The sequence below is a fragment of the Mangifera indica genome, chromosome 19 (assembly GCF_011075055.1).
Source record: "Mangifera indica cultivar Alphonso chromosome 19, CATAS_Mindica_2.1, whole genome shotgun sequence".
In the NCBI taxonomy this organism is placed as follows: Eukaryota; Viridiplantae; Streptophyta; class Magnoliopsida; order Sapindales; family Anacardiaceae; genus Mangifera; species Mangifera indica.
Genome location: NC_058155.1, coordinates 10840600 through 10860247, shown reverse-complemented (window position 1 = coordinate 10860247; position 19648 = coordinate 10840600). Strand labels below are relative to the sequence as shown.

The following is a 19648-nucleotide window of genomic DNA, read 5'->3' as shown; positions in this document are numbered from 1 at the left end:
AGTTTACTACTGAATTTGTTGTTAAATGAAATGACAATTTATCTTGGTGTGCTTTGCATGCTTGTGGAAGACTAGATTAGCAACAATGTGAATGACAACCTCATTTGATGCCTGATGAATTAGCATTCTGGTTTGCATATCTGCTGTCCCAACAGAACTGCTCCTTAGCCCTCTGTTGATTTATCCTAACCTTGCGTTCTCTGGCTGGGTTCTTTCTGCTGGGTGCTGCAGATTATTGGCCTGCTGCCATATTTCAGTTTTGTTTGTTATGGTTCCATCTTTTGCATGCCCTGGCTTTTTTGAAGATTTTCCCGGTCTAATTTTGCTAGCTCTTTTTTCTGGGCTCCTTGTTTCTTGTTTAGCTTGAGGTTTCCCTTGGGCGGTGGACCTCTCTGTTGAGTTAGTTTGACTGTAGGTGTTCGGGACTTTAAGGTCTGTAGTTTTTCAGTTCCTGTGTTTTTTGCTTGTCTGGTCGGCCTTGGTTGCCAGGCTTGTGGGTGTTGTCTTAGCCCTTTCTTTGGGTTTGGTGGGCCTTCTTGTTGAGTTGGCCTTCTAGTGTGTTGTTCTCTGTGTGGGCTTTGTTTGTGTTTGTGGTTATGGGCTGTTCCCTTGGGGGTGAGATTTGGTTGTTCTGTGGACCCTTCTTTTGGGCTTTTTCTGACTGTACATGTACATACCAAAATATAATTAAAAAAATCCCACAAAAGAGTCTGTTAATCAAATTATTTCACTAGTAGTGGTGTCTACGGCTCAATATTCAATCTCAGCAGAAGAATGAGAAGCCACTGGTTGTTTCTTGGATCATCATAAAATGGGATAAGACCCAAAAAATAATAATAATAATAATGGTTCAATTTAAAAACAGGTATACCCAGCCGAGGCAGGTTTTCTTCCTGCGACAATAATATCATCAACACGTACGTGAACTTTAACAGAAGATCCTTAGGGAGAGAAAATGAAAAAAATGAGCGGTCCACACATCTAATTGTTGAAATCCAATGGCACAATAAGTTTATGTTACCAATTTCTAGGTGTTTGATGAAACCCATATAATTTTTTTTTTCATTTTTAACTAGCAAAGGTGTTGCTCCCCCTGTTTGTTGTAACATCATGTAGACTTCCTTCTCCAAGTCACTAAGCCGCCAATGCTAATAAAAAGGTATTAGTTTGGTGACTAGAGCCAAGGTCTTGTGGAAAGCAACGTCTTCAACCTAAGTGTAGCCTGCCTTTGGCGACAAGACGTGACTTGTAATGCTTAACTTTAATGCTTCCATCAGGGTGATTTGCCTATGCACGTAATCTGTTATTTTCAAGTTACACCTAACATTCAAAAAGTAGCCATTCAATTCCCCGCTACTCAAAATAGTAACTACTTGTTCAACTTCTGGCATTTACCGCTAATAAACCTACTAGTCTTCTCTCTCAATCCCTCGTCTTCACCTCAAACACTTAAACTCTCGTAGTTACATCTCTTTCTACCCAAATAAACACGCAAACTCACTTAATCAGCCATGTTCAGGGCAGTTCTTGCTCCTCCTATGAGGCACCGTCAGCGGTGGCAAGAGAGCTGGGCGCGCTTAATACCCCCTTTGACCTTATGGATATGTGGCATGTATAATTTGTGACATTCTCTTTCAATTTCTCGTTAAATCACCATTCAATGCATTTTTACCCTTTTTCTTTTGCAGTTACTGTGAGTCTAAGATATGGGTACTATGGGGATTGTCGCATGGTGCTTGGTCCCAGCGCTTCAAGGTTGATGAAAGCAAGTTCTGTATTCGTTAAGCAGGTTGAAGTAAGAGATGATGACAAGAAAGGGGTTCTTCTTTACGGGTTTTGTGAGAAGCCTGAATTGAGTTTTGAAACCAATTGGAGTGTTTCGAAAGTTTTGATTGTTGGATCTTACAGGCGCAAGGTGAAATTTTTGTCCCTTGAAATTTATTTATTATTAAGCATTTCCCCAATAATTGAAAAGATTAATAAAGTTGGATCTGTATTATTAGGGATTTTCTTTGTGGTTGAACGAAGGCTCCAGGATCCGTATGAGATTTGAAACTCAGAGTAGAAGCCTAAATCAACTCCAACTGGTTATGATTAAGGGTAAGTTAGTATACTTTTTGCATATTTTAGTAATAATTTTCTCTAACGAATTTTACAGTATAACAAATGTATACATGAATCTCCAGGAGAACGGAAATTCCAAACATTGCTGCCGAAACTCACTAGTTCCTCAGAATCCCTTGCCCTCACCGACATAGTAGCCGGTATGATTCTGCTTTTCCTCAGATTTTCAACTTACGTTTTACCCATAATATAATTGTTAGTGAAGAAAAGGTTCCGCTTAGATTTGGCCTTCATGATCACTATCGCTATTTCCTGTCTCTAAAATTTGTGAGCCATTGCTGGAAAGCACACCAGTAATAGAAGAGGAAAGGCCAAATTGAAATGAGAAGAATGCTACATATGTAAGATGGTTGAAAGTATCTATTAATATTTTTACTTTATCTGCTGCATATTTTTCAGTTCATGTTGCTGAATACACTATTGAAGAAGATGACAGGTACTACATTGGTGTCATTAATGTGAATCCCAAAAGCGTTATAATGACAATGACTGTAAATGTTACATCCAAAATGTATGATCTAACCAAAGCAAAGAATGTGTGCTCGACGTTAAAGGGATTGTGCCGGCTCCAACTCTTGTTTCCGAACACTCATTATGTCATATTGACAACACCAAACAATGTAAGGCCTCATTTTTTTCCCACCCTTGTAATTTGCTCAACTTCCCTGAAACTTTAATCTTAATCAACAGAACTTATTGTAGGGGGATCTAGATGAATGGTACATTGAACTATCTTTTGTTGCTCGTGTCATAACCTACATAGCAGCTTTAGGTACAACATAAGATGCAAGTATCATTTGAAGTTTCAACTCTCTTTACAATGACTGAGACTGAGTCTATAGCCTGAAATTCTCTATGTTTGTTTGTAGGATTTATCATAATTATTATTTTTCTGCTACTGAAGTTTGTTCAAGCATGTGATGGTGAGAATGACTTGGTAGCTACAAGAGAAATATCTGGGACTGACCCTATAATACCTGTGAAGCCAGTTCAATACACATATGGAACAAATCAAGAAGATGATGATTCAGGATCATCTACTAGCTCTTCAGAGGATTTGTATGATGCAAAATTATGTGTTATATGTTATGACGACCAGCGCAACTGTTTCTTTGTTCCATGTGGGCACTGTGCAACCTGCTACGACTGTGCTCAGAGGTATGAATGCATAAAAGGACCTTCTAGTAGGTTTTTCTTTGCAGCAAACTTTTCAGAGATTTTAATAATATGTGATTTTGCAGGATCGTGGAGGAGGATAGTAAAATGTGTCCAATATGTCGCAGACTTATTCACAAAGTTAGAAGATTATTTAACCCATAGAGCTAAAAAAAGCTAGGAAAATTGTGTGATTGTGTCTGAGAAGAGATTTGATTTTTTTTCCTGGAAAGATCAAGGGCTTTTAGTTTTTTGCACATAGAGTCCCTAGCTTAGTTTCTTAAATTGTCAGTTGGTTATTTGCTTCTTTGGATCAAGCTACAAGGTCATGGATGACTGAATGAAGGTGCTGAAGTTGGAAAAAGCGTTTTTATGGTCTTGTAACGCATCTTTGTAACATTATCACCAATTTGTCTCCAAAGAAGATTGTAATTTCTCCAATGTTTACTCCATTTCTGAAAGGGTTTGACTCACTTCCACAGATGTTATCTAGTATTTAATATTCTTTACACTAGTGAAAGATTTTCCACCTTTAAATTGGACACGTGGAAATAATGTGAAAACATTGCTTTTACTGAAAATGAAAATAAATAACATTCTCTCTTCTCCTCTGTCCTGTTCTGCTCTGTTCTTTCAAATTATTCTCTCAAGGTCGGCCAAAACCCTTAAATGTTAAATGACCAGGATTTACGAAGTGGGATCCTGAAAGTTCTGAACCTTCAAGTTTGAAATCGTAGGCATAGTTTGAGTACAATCACGATTAAAGCAATAAATGAAAAACCATTTTCAGCTGGCGATACCTTTTGAGAGGGCTAGTGATGGTTTAGGTTTCAAAAAAATTAGTACGGATAACACAATACAAGCAAACTACTCTTCGTTTGGGGAATCAGATAGCAAGAAGAGATCAAGCAAAGTGTCCCACCTATGCAAACTTTGCCAATGCAGTAGTCCAGATTTCAGATGCCATGATTTAGCGAAGACGGTGAAACCAATAAACCCAGTTGCAAAGCAGAAAAACAATTTACTTCATCGGCACCATACTTCAGAATACCCGACCATCATTGTTTTTACATGTTTGGCATGAACGATGGTGAGCTTATTTTCACTCCCAAAACGATACAAGAAGAAAAACTTACAGATATATTTCATAATCAAATTAGCAGTGGCTTTGTTTAGGAGTTGCCCTGTGAATATTTAGTCAGAATTTGTGCTTTTTGGAGCATAGTGACATATGGAAGGCCTCATAGCCCGTAATTAAAAGAATGGTTCTCATTCTAGTCCTAATGAACTTAAGCATCCAATCCATCTGTCGCAATTGGAAAACAGTCATTTCAAAGTTCAAATCATCAAAGCTTGTTAAATTTGGAGATGAGATAAGAATGGTTCCGTATTAAAACATATATAGATGATGATGCCATTCCTTTATCACAAAAGAAAGCAGAAAGATGTTCTATTCTTTTATTTATGCTTGTTGTTCATATTCGTAATGAAAGAAATGGTGCTGCTTACTCTCCCTGTTTCTATGGCTTCCAACCACCAGGGCTCTGCCACACCATACCACACCATTTTTTATGTATTTTCTTATTCTGATTTTACGTTCCTCTGTTTATTTGCCGGCATCAAATCAAAGCACTGATTTGGAGACTTGTCAAAAGAGGAAAACTTTAGCTTTGATGCGATTCTTTTTACTAATACTAAGGATTGCATTAATGATTAATGGAAGAAACAAGTCTCAATTTAATAGATAAGGCCGTGTTCGTGTTGATAGACTTATGAAATTATTAAATGACCGTATGTGACGTGTCCATGTGCCATTGGTTGGGAACCTCCTTTTCCAAAACGGAGAAAAATGAAAAAAAAAAATTATAAATTCACCATCTAAAGTCTAGACCCTTAGGCAGGCTCACTTGGCTTGATAGGAGTCTGTCCATCGTTCTGCCAGATACTACAAATCCACCGACGACGGAATATTTCATGAACTCATCACGACCCAAAGACGATAATGAGTTGTCGCCTAAACCTAGTGACGAGGAGGCCAATCGTCTCTTACAATCCTCAGCCTCATCGGACGATGAGGAAGCGGCGTTCGACTCGCGGGAAAAAATCCTGATCGCGGATGTGGAATCCTTAGACGTTAACCATGTGCCGCCTTTCTCGTGGAAAAAACTGTGGCTGTTCACGGGGCCTGGTTTTTTAATGAGCATCGCTTTTCTGGATCCGGGGAATTTAGAGGGAGATCTCCAATCGGGGGCTATAGCAGGGTACTCGCTTCTTTGGCTGTTGATGTGGGCAACGATCATGGGATTGTTGATTCAATTACTGTCGGCTCGGGTTGGGGTGGCAACAGGCCGGCACTTGGCGGAGCTGTGTAGAGATGAGTACCCGAATTGGGCCCGCTACCTGTTGTGGTTCATGGCTGAAGTGGCGTTAATCGGAGCGGATATTCAAGAGGTTATTGGGAGTGCTATTGCTATTCAGATTTTGAGTAATGGGGTGTTGCCGCTTTGGGCTGGTGTTTTAATTACTGCGTCCGATTGGTAAGTGTTTTTTCCTTCCCTAGAATTCGAGCTGTTTGCTGCTGAATTTTTTATTTAGATATTTCCTTTTTATATCGAATTATTGCGATTTGTTTCGACAGAAACTTGCATGTGATTTTTTTTTTCTGCATTTTTTGGATTTGTTCTGCGAAAGGTTATCATGTTTAAGCTAAAAAATTTATAATAATTCATTATTGTCATCTGTTGCACCTGTTTGTATGCAAAACAATCGTACATCATGTTTAACTAGTACTATTTTATTCGCTCTTGTCAACAGTTTCCTATTTTTATTTCTAGAGCAATATGGAGTAAGAAAATTAGAAGCTGTTTTTGCTGTACTAATTGCGACGATGGCTCTGTCATTTGCCTGGATGTTTGGGGACACACAACCCAGTGGAAAGGAACTTTTATTGGGTAAGTAATTTATTTGACATGGAAGGACAATTTTGTTCTGTTTTTTGGTGGCATAATGATCAGTTTTTCTATACTGTTTACAGGTATTTTGGTTCCAAGACTGAGCACAAGAACTATTAGGCAAGCTGTGGGTGTTGTGGGTTGTGTCATTATGCCTCATAATGTATTTTTGCATTCTGCTTTGGTACAATCAAGAAATATTGATCCCAACAAGAAAGGCCGTGTTCAAGAAGCACTAAACTATTACTCAATTGAGTCATCCATTGCCCTTTTAGTTTCCTTCGTGATCAACTTATTTGTAACAACTGTTTTTGCCAAAGGATTTTATGGTACTCAGCAAGCTGATGGTATAGGATTAGTTAATGCAGGGCAATATCTTCAGGAGAAGTATGGCGGAGGATATCTTCCAATTCTTTACATCTGGGGTGTTGGGTTACTGGCAGCTGGACAAAGTAGTACAATAACTGGAACTTATGCTGGTCAGTTTATCATGGGAGGCTTTCTCAACCTTCGCGTAAAGAAATGGCTGAGGGCTCTAATTACAAGAAGCTGTGCAATTGTGCCGACTATAATTGTAGCTCTCATATTTAACACTTCTGAGTCTTCATTAGATATTCTAAATGAATGGCTTAATGTGCTTCAGTCAATACAAATTCCCTTTGCTCTTATTCCCCTTCTTACCTTGGTGTCCAAGGAGCAGATCATGGGAGTCTTCAAGATTGGGCCTTTCTTGGAGGTATATTGTTAGTTTTTTTTTTATCTGCCATTTTAATCCACCCCTTTTTATTTCAACTTTATTTGAGAAGCCATTTGTAGCCATATGATCTAATGAGTAATTATGAGGTCAAGCAGTGGTTTTTTTTGGATAATTCGATACTGTTAAAACGTAAGTTGAATGTTTGAAAATTTTGTGTGATTGAAGAGAAAAATGGAATAAATATCGCAGAAGTTGACTACCATGTCAACATATTCAACCATAGAATATTTGTTTTCTTTTTGTTAAATTGCTCAGCCTCTTGCTTGATCCATTTTGTAGCTTTCTCTCATTCTGTTACAGTTCATCTTTTTAGCTTAAGGGTGTGGTATCGATTCTTATTATGAGAATTTGATTTTGTGAAGGTTTTCATGTAAAGTTTACTCGGAATCTTTGAATAGTTTTATGAAAGCAGTGTTTCCTATGGTTCAGAGATTTACAGAATCATGTGCTCATGCTTTTGCTTCATACTGACACATAACTGATTGATTGGAAAATGTCTCTCCTGATTATTCTGTCATCATTTTTTGTTGGGTCTGTAAACAGGACGGGCAATAAATTATTTGATGCCTTCTAAGTTTTTTGAACCAATTTTTTTCATTATTTTGCAGAGACTTGCATGGACTGTGGCTGCTCTGGTGATTGTCATTAATGGTTACTTGTTGCTAGATTTCTTTTTTTCTGAAGTTAAGGGACTGTTGTTTGGATCTCTAGTCTGTGCTGCCACTGCTGCTTATGTAGCATTCATCATTTATCTAGTCACTCGTAGTGGTGAGCTTTCTCCAACATGGCGCAGTTTAGAAATGTCCAAGAGAGTCACATGTTCAGGAAATTGACTCTTCAAGAGGAACAATGAAATTGCAGAAACTTGCTGCTGTTGATTAAAGTCTGCCATAGATAGCACGAAGATTGTGTATTAACCATTCAAGAAGCTCTTGAGTATTGCTAACCTACAGCATCCCTAAAATGAGTACACAGATTTAAAAAATTCAAAGCAGTCAGCTGTAACTACACCATTTTACACAATGCCACAGTGAAGCTACATGAAGTCAAGTTTCCAACAATTGCGTGATGATACTCAATTGTCCATTTTGGCTGGTGAACAAAGCTTCCTTCCAACCTTCAAAATAAATCACTTCAATAGATGATAAATTTTTGTGCTAAAGTAAAATTTGAATTTGAGTGTTGAATTGTACTTCAATGTAAACTCAACATAGACCTCCAGTTACCAGGTACTATTCCATGAAAGAAAAGAAGTTTGACAAGCTGCCTTTGCATTTACAGTCATTGCTGTATTCTTTTTCTTTCCCTTCTCCTGTAGCCTCTGTGTTTTGGTTCAGATGTTTGAAATTGTGAATCAGTGGTGACTATTTTCTTAGAAACGGAATAAACAAAATGATTCATATATTGAAGGAAGTTTGAAGATTATAGGCATATTTGGGATAGTTTATATATGGGTGGAAACTTGTTCAAAATTTTCCTCTCTGTTACTAAAGCTGGAGCTGGGTGTTGAAAAATACAAATGCGCGTTCTCCTTCCAAATGGGTTTACTTATTATAAGAGGAAAAACATTGACTTGCAAACCTTTAGTTTAGCAAGTTGAAAACTTGAGAGGCACTAGTATTTTATCTACAGAAGTGAATTCCAATGCAATTAAATTTAATTTAAAATTTTCAGAACTTCCCTCTTAAATCCCTAAATCCCATTTAGCAGATGTTAATCTGATAAGTTTCAAAGTAAAACCATCCATTTGAAACTCCTATCCAGATAAACAAACAGTGAGAAGTTTGAAATTAATTTGAAATGAATTTATCTTGAAATTTAATTATTTTGAATGAAATTAATATTTTATAATTTTACAGAGAGTTGAATGCAAAAAAGACAAATTGAAACACATTCCAATTCCATCTAAAAAACTATTGGTTGTTCAGAAGAAACACTTTTTTTCTAGCTGACGAACATACGCCAGGTCTTTTCTCTTTCTATTTCATTGCGTTTCATAAATTGCATGCAAAAACTGGACTAGTCTTATCGTGTCTCTCCAGCTATAACTCTCTGTGTGTTAAAGCCTTTTCCATTTTTATTCAAAAACCTTACCAAATTTCAACCCAAATTGTAAGTACATGCCATATCTTTTCATTATTATCCTCTTTCTTATTTGAACTCAAAAATTATATCTCCACGCCTCCAAATGCCATATAAATTCTTTTGAAACACCCAAAACCCTTCACCTCTCTCACATTCATTGATGGCCAACACCCGCAGTAACCGTTCTTTTATGGCTACAACAATGCCTTTTCACTATCCCATCTACGGTTCATCGGATGCCCCTCTGCGTCGCCAAAGTCAGCATCAACAAAACGCTCAAACTTACTTACTAAACCCTTTACAAGAAACCCTTGAATCTTCCTTTGCTAATCTCACTCTTAGTCCAGGTTCTAATGCTGAGTTTTTTGATAGGTCCTCTGATTTTGATAACGTCACAAACGGTTCTGCGTTAAATAGGGATGGCTTTCCATCACTTGCTGCCCAAGAAATGGAACTCGGAAACTTTGTTAGGAGTTTAAGTTCTTCTGGGTTTATGGGCTTGCAAGGCCAAAACTGGGACGGTTTCAAACCTGGTTTTTGTTCAACATCGAATAATCTTAGCCAACGCAGTGCTGACCAAAATGGATTTTTCCGTGATTTTGGAGATGGAGCTTCTCACAATGATTTATCGTCTTTGTCATCTTCAAAGCAAAATTTACTGTTGAATGTTATGGTGCCAAGATACCAAAATGGGTTTTTGCGTGATTATGGAAATGGAGCTTTTCACAATGATTTATCAGCTGTATCATCTTCAAAGCAGGACTTCTTGTTCAATGCTATGGTGCCGAGAAACCCGAATTTGAAGAGTCGCCAATGGTTGCAGGAACCATTTGATTCCCCATCTTTGGGAGATTTGAGGGGTAATATCGTGACTTTGGCCAAGGATCAATACGGTTGTCGTCTCTTGCAAAACAATATTCTTCATATGACAAAAGAAGGAACTGATATGATTTTCGTGGAGATTATAGATCATGTGTGTGACTTGATTATTGACCCTTTTGGTAATTATGTTGTACAAAAGTTTGTGGAGATATGCAGTGATGAACAGAGGACTCAGATCGTTCAAATGCTGACCAATATTGATTTTCAACTTGTTAGGATATGCCTAAGTATGCACGGGTATGTTTTTATTTATTTAAATGTTTTTATATTTTATTTGAATGGCTCAATAGTAAAGGGTTATCTTTTATTTTACAGGACTCGTGCTGTACAGAAATTATTGGAACATCTTACCACCCCGCAGCAAATCTCAATGGTCGCAGCTGCTCTAGTGCCTGGTATTGTCACATTAATTAAGGACACGAATGGTCATCATGTAATTCAGTATTGCTTGAAATGTTTTCCTGATCAAGACAAGAAGGTAATGTTTAATTGGTTGGGTTCATGACAGGCGTCTTTATGTTCTTTCTGTTGGAAATTTTCATTTTTCTCTTTGATTATACATTTCAAGAAATAATCCCAATTGAAAGTTAAAATCATAATGGTACTGGTTGTTGAAACCAAATTTTCCTATTGTTACTAATTTGTTAAGCAAATCCTAGCTAGAGAAGTTATTCGAGCTCAAAACTAAAATTATTAGCCTTGGTTGTAGAGGTACTATCCCATTGATCTCTGCAGATTTTTTTATTGGGAGCTTTAACTAAGGTGTATTTGGAGACAGTGTGGTCTTTTATATATATAAGAGTTGCCATGGTTTGATTTTTCCCTGTGAAAAAATATGGTCTTCTGTCTATGATGAAATTTTGGATAAAACTGCATGGTTCTAATATAGTGTTGGAAAATCCTTGACAATCAAACAAGTATGAACGATAGATCCGCCTTTTGCTTGTATGTCAATAATTTTTTACTAGTAGAGCACATAATCATGGTTTGAGATTTAATAATTGAAGTATGTTTTCTGTGTATGTAGAATTTCTTCAAGAAATTTTGTATAGAAAGAATGGAAATGAATTTTCAGTGTTGGAGGGAGTAGACATTAAGCTTTGGTCTCCCCTAATGCTTATTTATTATTGTGCATGACCTTCCTAAAACAATGCAAAGGGCCACCAGGAAAAAGGCATGGTTCTGGCTTTTTGAAATTTCTGACAGATTATTTTTGGCAGTATCTTCTGAACAAGGTGGTCGATAATTGTTTTGGAATTGCAACAGACAAAAGTGGTTGTTGTGTGCTACAGCAATGTGTTGAAAAATCTAAAGGGCTGCAAAGAGAGCGTCTAATTGCCGAGATCATTGCCTATGCACATCACCTAGCAGAAGACCGTTTTGGGTTTGTTTGCAAGACCTTTATGATGTTTTAATTTCATAATCATATAGCTTTATATATCTTATTTGTGGTTAGAAATTAACATGTTTCTAAAATTTTGTTTATATCTAGTAATTACGTGGTGCAACATGTTCTGGGATTGAGGGTACCACAAATAACTGCAGATCTTCTTAGACAATTTGAAGGGCATTACATGCATCTCTCCTGCAATAAGTATGGCAGTAATGTTGTGGAGAGGTGCTTGATAGAATCAGGTGAACAGCAGTCCATGAGAATCATTATGGAGCTGCTTGGAAGTCCAAATGTTTCTATGCTGCTTACCGATCCTTTTGGAAATTTTGTTATCCAAAAGGCTTTGTCCGTGTCTAAGGTTAGATCATTCACTTTGTTAAGCTTATTCATTCTTAAAACTAGTTGATTCTTGCTTAGGCAATTTGGACTTGTGCATATTGAGACTGCTCGAATCTTTCTCATGTTTAAGTATAAGTGAAATGCCTGCCTTCTGATCAAATTCTGACATGTTTAGTTGTATTGTGTTTATCATTTGTGGCAAGGGCAGGGTTTACTCCATGATGCTTTATGGAATCTGGTTAAGTCAAATATTCCGATGATGCGCAGCAATATGTATGGAAAAAAGGTACTTGCTTGGTTTGACCGCAAGAAGTTTATAAATGTATAGACATGCAAATAAGTTTATAGGTCACAGGCACTGTCTTTCTGATTTTAGCTCCAACATATGGAATCAGGTGTCTGTGTTTTGAGTAAAAGATGTCCTTATGTGTAGGATTGTTATTGTTATTATAAAAGCCCTTTTGTTTGTGAGTGTGTAGGATTTGTAGTTGTAACCCTTGTTGTAAGTTTATATTCAGTGGAACGTTGCTCTGGCACAAGAAAACCTGGAAAGAAGGGGGAATAATTGGCCAATTGGATGAGCAAACCAACTGTAATTTATGTACAATTCACTTGAAAGGATTTTTTTTGGTTATACTTAAGTTGAGAATACAAGGCTTTGATATCCTTTGAGGTTTTTATTTAAGCTCTCGTTTTATGTAGTTTGTTTACTTATTCCTGAAAATTTTGTTTCTCCATTTGTTGCGGCTTTCTGCATAATGAGAAATCATGGACTCTTTCCTGGAAAGGGCATTTCATGTTTTTTTTCCTGTTACCCTGCATTTCATGTTATGTCCAACAGGTCACATAACTCAAGCAAATAAAGTGGTCAGAGCGCTTTGATTGAAATTTTTTTTCTGTAATGTAGAGTGGGAATTCTTGTTTCTCTGCCCATCCCTTGCAGTAGAAGTATTCAAAACAAGTTAACTAAACCGGTTTAGTTAGTTTTTCTATCCAAATTGGATTGTCAGTTAGGGGAAAATCATAACAGAAAATGAACTGGTTTTGATGTTAACAGGTTTTTTACCAAACTGAAAATATTGGATAATCATACCGAATTTGGTTAATCGCATTAGTTCATGGTTATGCCTTTTACCCTTACCAATGTAAATGCTCTATCTACATTCAAAGGTTTAATTAACTCAATTTTCCGATCCCATTTGAGGAAATTTGTGAATGTTTTTTTTAATGATATTTTGGTGTATGGCAGCAGTAAAGAGGAATAACTTCAACACTTGAGTTGTTTTGGAGACCCTAAGGACGAATGACTTGTTTGCTAAGAAAGCAAGTGTTTCTTTGGCTGGAATTAGATCAAATATCTGAGCTACATCATCTCTTCAGAGGGGCATAAAACAGATCCCTAAAAGGTTGTAGTAGTACGAGAATGGCCGAAACTAATCACCAACAAGCAACTTAGAGGATTATTTGGTTTTATAGGAGATTTATCAATGGATATGAGTAAATCGCCAAGCCCTTGATTGAATTACTTAAAAGAACTCATTCCGATGGATTGAATCAGCTTAGAAGGTTTTTACAAGGCTTAAGGAGGCCTTAGTGAATACTCCAGTGTCAGTTATACCGAATGATTGAGTAGGGCTATCAGTTGGGTCTACTCAACTGAGTTTGATTTGTTCAAGCTTTGTTTTGCAAATAAATTTGGGATCCGAGTTTAAGGCTCACCCATTCGGTCCTCTTTGTTCAGGTCTGATTTATTACACTGGTTTATAACAAATCCTCAAAAGGTTGGTAGTGCAAGAATTGGCCAACTCTAAAAACCAACAAGCAATCTAGAGGATTCTTTGGCCTTACTGGCTTTTATAGGAAACTTATCAATGCAAATGGATAAATTGTCGAAGCCTTGATTGAGTTAAAAAAAAAAAACTCATTCCAATGAACCCATTCAGCTCAGAAGGGATTTACAAGGCTTAAAGAGGCTTTACTTAATGCTCTAGTGTTGGCCATACCAAAAATAACTTAAGAGTAGGACTGTCAATCAGGTTTTTTGAATCGAGTCTAGTATATTAATAACTTTAGACTTATTCATTTAGGTCTCAAATTTTTTGTTCAAGTTTGATTCATTATAATTTTTTGGATTTTAAGCCTATTTCGAATATATTTTGAGTCTATTTTGTAATTTATAAAACTTACAAAACACTCTATAATCTCCTACAAGTTTGAAAACCTAAAATATACACCCCTATCCATAATAATTTTTTAAACGTATCATACTTTGAGTATAAATAACCTTTGTTCAATCTCAAACATGATAACTCGATGAGCATGAATAATTGAATCCTAAATTATAAACATACATGGTCTGTGTGAACCTAAGTTAAAGAAGCTAAGGTTGGGTGGAAGATGGATGTGGAAAACGAAAAGATGACAAGTAGAAGCATTATATTTTGATTGACGTGTCTATTGTTAGCTGGACAATAATATTTGAAAGTTTTAACTGCCATCTTCCGTTATTGCCACAATAAATTTACAAACTCCAAAAACATAATTCGATTCCTAATCATGTGATTTAAATCAGAATCATAACTTAATTAAAGTTTAACACTTCTAAATTGTGTATAATTTGATATTAAAATAGTGATATCGATATAAAAACCTTTCAATAGTTGATAAAAAAAACTCTAATAAAAAGATAGTGTGTAAACTAGATTATTATATTAATCAAAATTAATTATATCAAATAAAACAAATTTTGAATTCAATAATTGATTCTATAATTACAGATCATATCCAGTGACAATATTCTGTCTCTCAATCCTTTTACAAAGATAACGGATGAGCACCATTTGACATTTGCTATCATAATTAATTAATTAATTAATATTAAAGTGTCACATGGCTAACATAAGCAGGCTCTTCTAAATATAAGATCCGGTTCACCAAAATAATATAAAAATAATATTATGTATATATTTATATATATTATTATATAATTAAATTTATTTTATTTTTAATTTAAAATTATTTAATTATATAATTATATATAAATATATATATTCAAAATAAATATATATAACATTGTTGATAAAATGAAGTGTTTGTTCAATCGTACATTCCGAGTGGCATTCTGCATAAAATAAGTAACTTAACTATCAATAGCATCGCCAACTAACTATTTCCCACTCCAACTTTGGTGAAATGACAGGTTCACTCTTTAAATTTGAAAATATGTTTTTCATCCATATATCAATTCTGTTAATGAAATCTGTAAGATTTTATGATAAATTCAACCAAATAATAATAATAATAATAACAACACACTTCCATATATTTTACTAATATTATATGCATAAATAAATTTTCCTTATTTAATTCATATAACTTTATATGATAAAATATGATTAGGTAATTTTAAAATAAAAAAATAAAACAACCACATTATTGAATTATATATTAATATTTTAGTTTATATAAATAAATTAATCAGATTTGTTTATGTATATAATTTTATTCATTAGTTAAATATGTTTAATATCTTTATAATTTCATTTTTCTATATTTATTTCAAACTGACATTACCTCTATGTGTATTGTATAAGGTCATAAAAAATATTATTTAACTGTTAAAATAAATATATGGCTTCGATTTATTTAACTGTTAAAATAAAGATATGATTTTGATTCATGGGTAAAAAATTGATTTTTTAAACTTAATAGATAAAAATTAGTTTTCTCAAAGTTGGGGGCGAGAATTAATACTCTGTTAATTCTGTATGTGCTCATGGCAAATATGCTTAAATTGTATGATAATATAATTAACCGAACCATAACACATGGGATGGGATGTACGATAATAAACGCATAACCTGCAATTATTCTCGTTTGTATTACAACTAGGATTCTTCGTATATCATAAGGTGGCATTAATCATAATCTCTGTCAAGGGCATTTTGGTTTTCCCTTCGAGTTCTTCATGTCTCTGTAACATGGGCATTCGTCCTTGTGATCGTAAGTCCCCGACGGAACACACTTACATTTTTCACAGCATATTCCACAGTACTTCAAGCATCTATCCTTCCTTCCTGCTTTTGAGCATCTCACCGCGCACTTTGAGTCACAGAAAGCTGTTCATAAATTAACATCCACATCATATGTACACAAGAAGAAGAAGATGAATATAAGCTTGAGACCTCAAAGAAAGATTAATGTATAGCTACTAGTTTCTCACCTGAACCCGCCATGGAAACCTCGAAGAAAGAAGTGAGAACAAGAGAAAGAACAAGGAATAGAACGAACACAGGCTTCATTTTCTCAGCAGAAAGTTTATAAGCTTGAGAGAGCTAAAAGCTAGAAAGTCGCAAATTAAATGGGCATTCGTGGGGGTTATTTATAGTGAGAAAAAGAAAGGAAGTAGGTGAAATCTTAGGAAAGTGTTCACTCTGAAATTAATAAAATACCAACAAAAGATTACAGACTGTCATCAGGTACATATTGGTAGAATAATAATTTGGGATGGAATGACTAGATGGCCATGGCCCTCAAGTAACTCAAACCCCAAACACGCTAGCACTCTGTCAACATCATCAAGCACTAAGCCATCGTTACTAGTATTTATGGTTTCGTATGAGAAAACCTTACTTGACTATCTACCTTATCAAATAGATGAAAATTGGGATCCAACTAATCCTTATAATCATTATATCAAGTTAATTAAATATTTGATTTTCATATATTATTGACAAGCCTCGAATCCAAATGTTCTCTTTTGGGTATTCCAAATTTTTTGTCATTTAAACAATCTGCTGAGTGTTCCGTATAATTTAGTTTCTCATGAGCTAAATTTGAGTATCTAGCTAGGCCACCTTTGGTCCACTTTGATACAAGCGCAAACGCCATGGGTTCCACTGAAATATTGCTCTAATAAAGAAGGTATCCATAGCCCAACTGTAAAAGCTTTAATACGGTCGAAACATTTGGCAATAATACAGGGGCATAAATCCTCTAGGAATTTGGGATTGGGTTCCTTTATGTGGCAATTGACATGTACAAGCTTAGGGTGCTTTTATGACCTCTCTTATTATTTTTTGTTTTTTCACATAAAAAGAACTCTCCGGATTGCAGAACCAGAGAAGGGTTTATGAAAATCTTGCATGAAAGTGGTGCAAGCCACCAAAGTCGCAGGTGGGAATTGCCCTTTTGGTACCAAAAGAGTTGCATGTCATTTGGCCTGTCAAGTCTCAATATAATACAGTTTAGTGGGTCATTAGTATACTCCTGAAAAAATAATCTAATCAAATAAATTTTTTTATTTAAAAAAAAAAAAAAAAGTCTCCATATAATATGGGTTAAGCTATAGCGTGTGGACAAACAAAGAGAGAGACTTCCAACTTAAAATATTTATTTTACTTCCACGCAAAAAAGAAACAAAAATAATATGAATCCTCATAGAGTTAGCTTTGCTTGTAAAATATAACCTTATGCTTAATGACATATTTTTAGAAACAACTAATTATCATTATCAATTATAAATAAAATTATATATATATAAACAAATTTTATTATCTTATTTATACAAACTGAGACATTAAAATCCGATCAGGTGAACTTATAATAAGTTTGAACATCTGATTTGATCAGCTGTAAAAGGTTCAGTAGATGATAGATCAAAGTATGAATGGACTTTCCCAAAGGGTAAAGAAGTTGAATGGATGAAACTCTTGCATGGTAGCAAGTGGGTATTATAGTAAGTTGAAAGAAATAGACATGAAATGGGCACATGAACACCCAGATAGACCTAAAAAAATAATTGAAGCTAGCTGTAAATTAAACATGGGTATTCCCAACCATATTAAAAGCTGAATGTCCTCCTACACCCAGCCAAAACAAAATCATTTGTGGTCCTATATATAGCAATAATATATCTCTGTGTATTGGAAAGTGTAGACCATTCAACCAAGATAAGCCGCAGCGCACACCTTAAACTACACAACTTTCAATATCACCTTGCAGTTGGTCCTGTTGTTGGGCTTATTTCAAGCAAATGCTGTGACTCTGATGATTACGCCAGTAATAACTGAAATGCTCAAATAGATTTTTAACTCCGATGCCATGGAAAAGAAAAGAATATGGGCGTGAGAATATGTTTAAGACAAAAAGATGAATTGGGCCTCAGTCCAGACCTTTTTACATTTTTAACCATGATGAGCAAAGCCCAGAGAGCTTCATCCACAAATCACATGCTTGGATACGCTTGAGAAGAAACAAAAATAGAATGTGGCATGTCTCCGACGAGTAGTTTTTTATTTTTTTTTTATAATGGAGTATTTATATATATTTATTTGACAGATAAATTTAAAATATAATAATTAAATCTATAATTAGGTAAATTAAAGTTTTATGAATATGACAAAAATTTAAATATATATTTTTATTTTTAAAATTTTAAAATTTTATTAATTTTGTTAACCTTTATGATCTTCTCGTAAATAGTTTAAATATCAAAGACTTGTGATTTAAAATATGAAAATAAATGTTTAAATTTTTTCATATTTAAATCTTTTTTATATTTTAATATTAGATTTTTAATTTATTAAATATAATAATTATAGATAGACTGTTGAATTCAAAATTTTAGTTATTGCCTAGTTCAAATAAAATAGTTTTTTTTTTTAAATAAAATTTTGATTTATTTACTTAAGTAAAATCGAAAGAGAAATAAAAAATATATTCTTAACATGTGAAGGTGAGATGCTGAATGATAGCAAGGCGTGGGCCTTGAAATGATGGGGAAATCGCACATTTCCAAGATAATCATTACAGATATAGACATTACACCATTCTTTATCGTTTACATCAGCGCTGGAGTCGAGAGCTCATGTTGGGTTCAATTGATATATATGAGAGCTGGGGTTTAAGTTCGCACTCATCGAATTCGTTGGAGATAAGTTTAAATTTAATTTGAATTTGATTTGATTTATTTTAAGTTTAAATTTTTTACTATTTTATTATTAAAATAATATTATTTTAATATATATCAATTGAAATAATATTGTTTAGTATTAAAATTTTTAATTGATAAAATTGGTGAATAGCTCGAGCTCGAATAGTTTTTATAAAATTGACTCATTTTAGGCTTACTCAAATAGATTCAGTTCGAATATACCCTAGTTTACAATAGACCAAAGGATATATTCTCACACAAAGAATGATATATTTTCAAGTTTTTCTCTCTTATTTTGTAAAATTCTAAACACTTATTCATCCACTATTAAAGTTAATAAATTTTTAACTTCTTAAAATTTTATCTTTTTTTATTTTTTTAAATTCTAAAAAATAACAATTTCTCTTTTTAGACCAAGTTTTGAAAATTAGTTATTTTCTTTCTAGGGTTGATACTTTTCCAATTGTATCTCCTTTCTCTTCCTCTGATTATCAGTCCCTCACTATCTACCCCTTAGTTGACAATCATAAACTTAATAAAAGGATGATGATTCATAGGGAAAGAGAAATAACTTCGTTTTCTTGATAAAGCTAAGATTATTTTTCGATATTAATTGATGTCATTCAAGCTTTCAAATAAGAGAGATTTAACCGTTGAAACAAGAAGAGATATTAGGAGATATTTGTGATCGATGATGGTATTAAAGATTTGAAAATCAAATCTTAAGAGAAAAATATCATTTTTTAAAACTTGACTTAGAAAAAAATTTTAATTTTTAAAGTTTGAAGAAAAAAGTAAAATTATATTTTAGTTTATTTTTAATATTATAGATAAAATAATAATTTTATCCTAAAAACTTTTAATTTTAACTATTTATGGTGGCTGTTTAAAATTTTCCAAAAAAAAAAAATTGAAAAAACACCCGTAATTTGAGTGAGAAAAAGTCCTTTGGCCTTTGCAATATTAATTACATTTCACAATTTGAATCGACAGGTTAATAAGCTGCCATTTTGTGCCCATAATATCAA

General features: G+C 34.3%; 4 protein-coding genes across 6 annotated transcripts; 3 read left to right on the top strand and 1 right to left on the bottom strand.

The window, feature by feature from the left end:
• Window positions 1-1353: 1353 nt before the first annotated feature.
• On the top strand, window positions 1354-3752 carry LOC123202732 (E3 ubiquitin-protein ligase APD1-like). Of its 3 annotated transcripts, none has more exons than XM_044618815.1 (8): window positions 1356-1608; window positions 1689-1915; window positions 2004-2100; window positions 2187-2264; window positions 2524-2744; window positions 2827-2896; window positions 2994-3282; window positions 3366-3752. In XM_044618815.1, the coding sequence occupies exons 1-8, from the start codon at window positions 1512-1514 to the stop codon at window positions 3442-3444; spliced, it is 1158 nt and encodes a 385-aa protein (XP_044474750.1). In that variant the 5' UTR covers window positions 1356-1511; the 3' UTR covers window positions 3445-3752. The 3 variants fall into 3 exon arrangements, with proteins under 3 accessions (XP_044474751.1, XP_044474750.1, XP_044474753.1); XM_044618818.1 differs by having other exon boundaries at window positions 1357-1612; XM_044618816.1 differs by lacking the exon at window positions 2827-2896 and having other exon boundaries at window positions 1354-1608; window positions 3029-3282.
• A 1409-nt stretch (window positions 3753-5161) lies between these two features.
• On the top strand, window positions 5162-8249 carry LOC123203517 (metal transporter Nramp2-like). The gene is made up of 4 exons (XM_044619896.1): window positions 5162-5816; window positions 6094-6230; window positions 6314-6966; window positions 7596-8249. Exons 1-4 carry the CDS (start codon window positions 5254-5256, stop codon window positions 7818-7820), a joined length of 1578 nt encoding a protein of 525 aa, XP_044475831.1. The 5' UTR covers window positions 5162-5253; the 3' UTR covers window positions 7821-8249.
• Window positions 8250-8942: 693 nt separating this feature from the next.
• Window positions 8943-12335, top strand: LOC123202696 (putative pumilio homolog 8, chloroplastic). The gene is made up of 5 exons (XM_044618728.1): window positions 8943-10191; window positions 10270-10432; window positions 11175-11338; window positions 11447-11705; window positions 11895-12335. The coding sequence occupies exons 1-5, from the start codon at window positions 9233-9235 to the stop codon at window positions 12012-12014; spliced, it is 1665 nt and encodes a 554-aa protein (XP_044474663.1). The 5' UTR covers window positions 8943-9232; the 3' UTR covers window positions 12015-12335.
• A 3136-nt stretch (window positions 12336-15471) lies between these two features.
• LOC123202697 (peamaclein-like) lies at window positions 15472-16095 on the bottom strand. The gene is made up of 2 exons (XM_044618729.1): window positions 15909-16095; window positions 15472-15804 (listed from the first exon to the last, which is right to left on the bottom strand). The coding sequence occupies exons 1-2, from the start codon at window positions 15985-15987 to the stop codon at window positions 15620-15622; spliced, it is 264 nt and encodes an 87-aa protein (XP_044474664.1). The 5' UTR covers window positions 15988-16095; the 3' UTR covers window positions 15472-15619.
• Between the last annotated feature and the right edge of the window lie 3553 nt (window positions 16096-19648).

Excerpts from the sequence above, each read along its gene's own strand:
- LOC123202732 (XM_044618815.1), top strand. The coding sequence starts at position 1,512 with ATGTTCAGGGCAGTTCTTGCTCCTCCTATGAGGCACCGTCAGCGGTGG. Across the intron at positions 2,745-2,826 it reads TATTGACAACACCAAACAAT|GGGGATCTAGATGAATGGTA; the intron begins GTAAGGCCTCAT and ends AACTTATTGTAG. Across the intron at positions 2,897-2,993 it reads AACCTACATAGCAGCTTTAG|GATTTATCATAATTATTATT; the intron begins GTACAACATAAG and ends GTTTGTTTGTAG.
- LOC123203517 (XM_044619896.1), top strand. The coding sequence starts at position 5,254 with ATGAACTCATCACGACCCAAAGACGATAATGAGTTGTCGCCTAAACCT. Across the intron at positions 5,817-6,093 it reads TTAATTACTGCGTCCGATTG|TTTCCTATTTTTATTTCTAG; the intron begins GTAAGTGTTTTT and ends TCTTGTCAACAG. Across the intron at positions 6,231-6,313 it reads TGGAAAGGAACTTTTATTGG|GTATTTTGGTTCCAAGACTG; the intron begins GTAAGTAATTTA and ends TACTGTTTACAG.
- LOC123202696 (XM_044618728.1), top strand. The coding sequence starts at position 9,233 with ATGGCCAACACCCGCAGTAACCGTTCTTTTATGGCTACAACAATGCCT. Across the intron at positions 10,192-10,269 it reads ATATGCCTAAGTATGCACGG|GACTCGTGCTGTACAGAAAT; the intron begins GTATGTTTTTAT and ends TTTATTTTACAG. Across the intron at positions 10,433-11,174 it reads TTCCTGATCAAGACAAGAAG|TATCTTCTGAACAAGGTGGT; the intron begins GTAATGTTTAAT and ends TATTTTTGGCAG.
- LOC123202697 (XM_044618729.1), bottom strand. The coding sequence starts at position 15,987 with ATGAAGCCTGTGTTCGTTCTATTCCTTGTTCTTTCTCTTGTTCTCACT. Across the intron at positions 15,805-15,908 it reads GGTTTCCATGGCGGGTTCAG|CTTTCTGTGACTCAAAGTGC; the intron begins GTGAGAAACTAG and ends ATTTATGAACAG.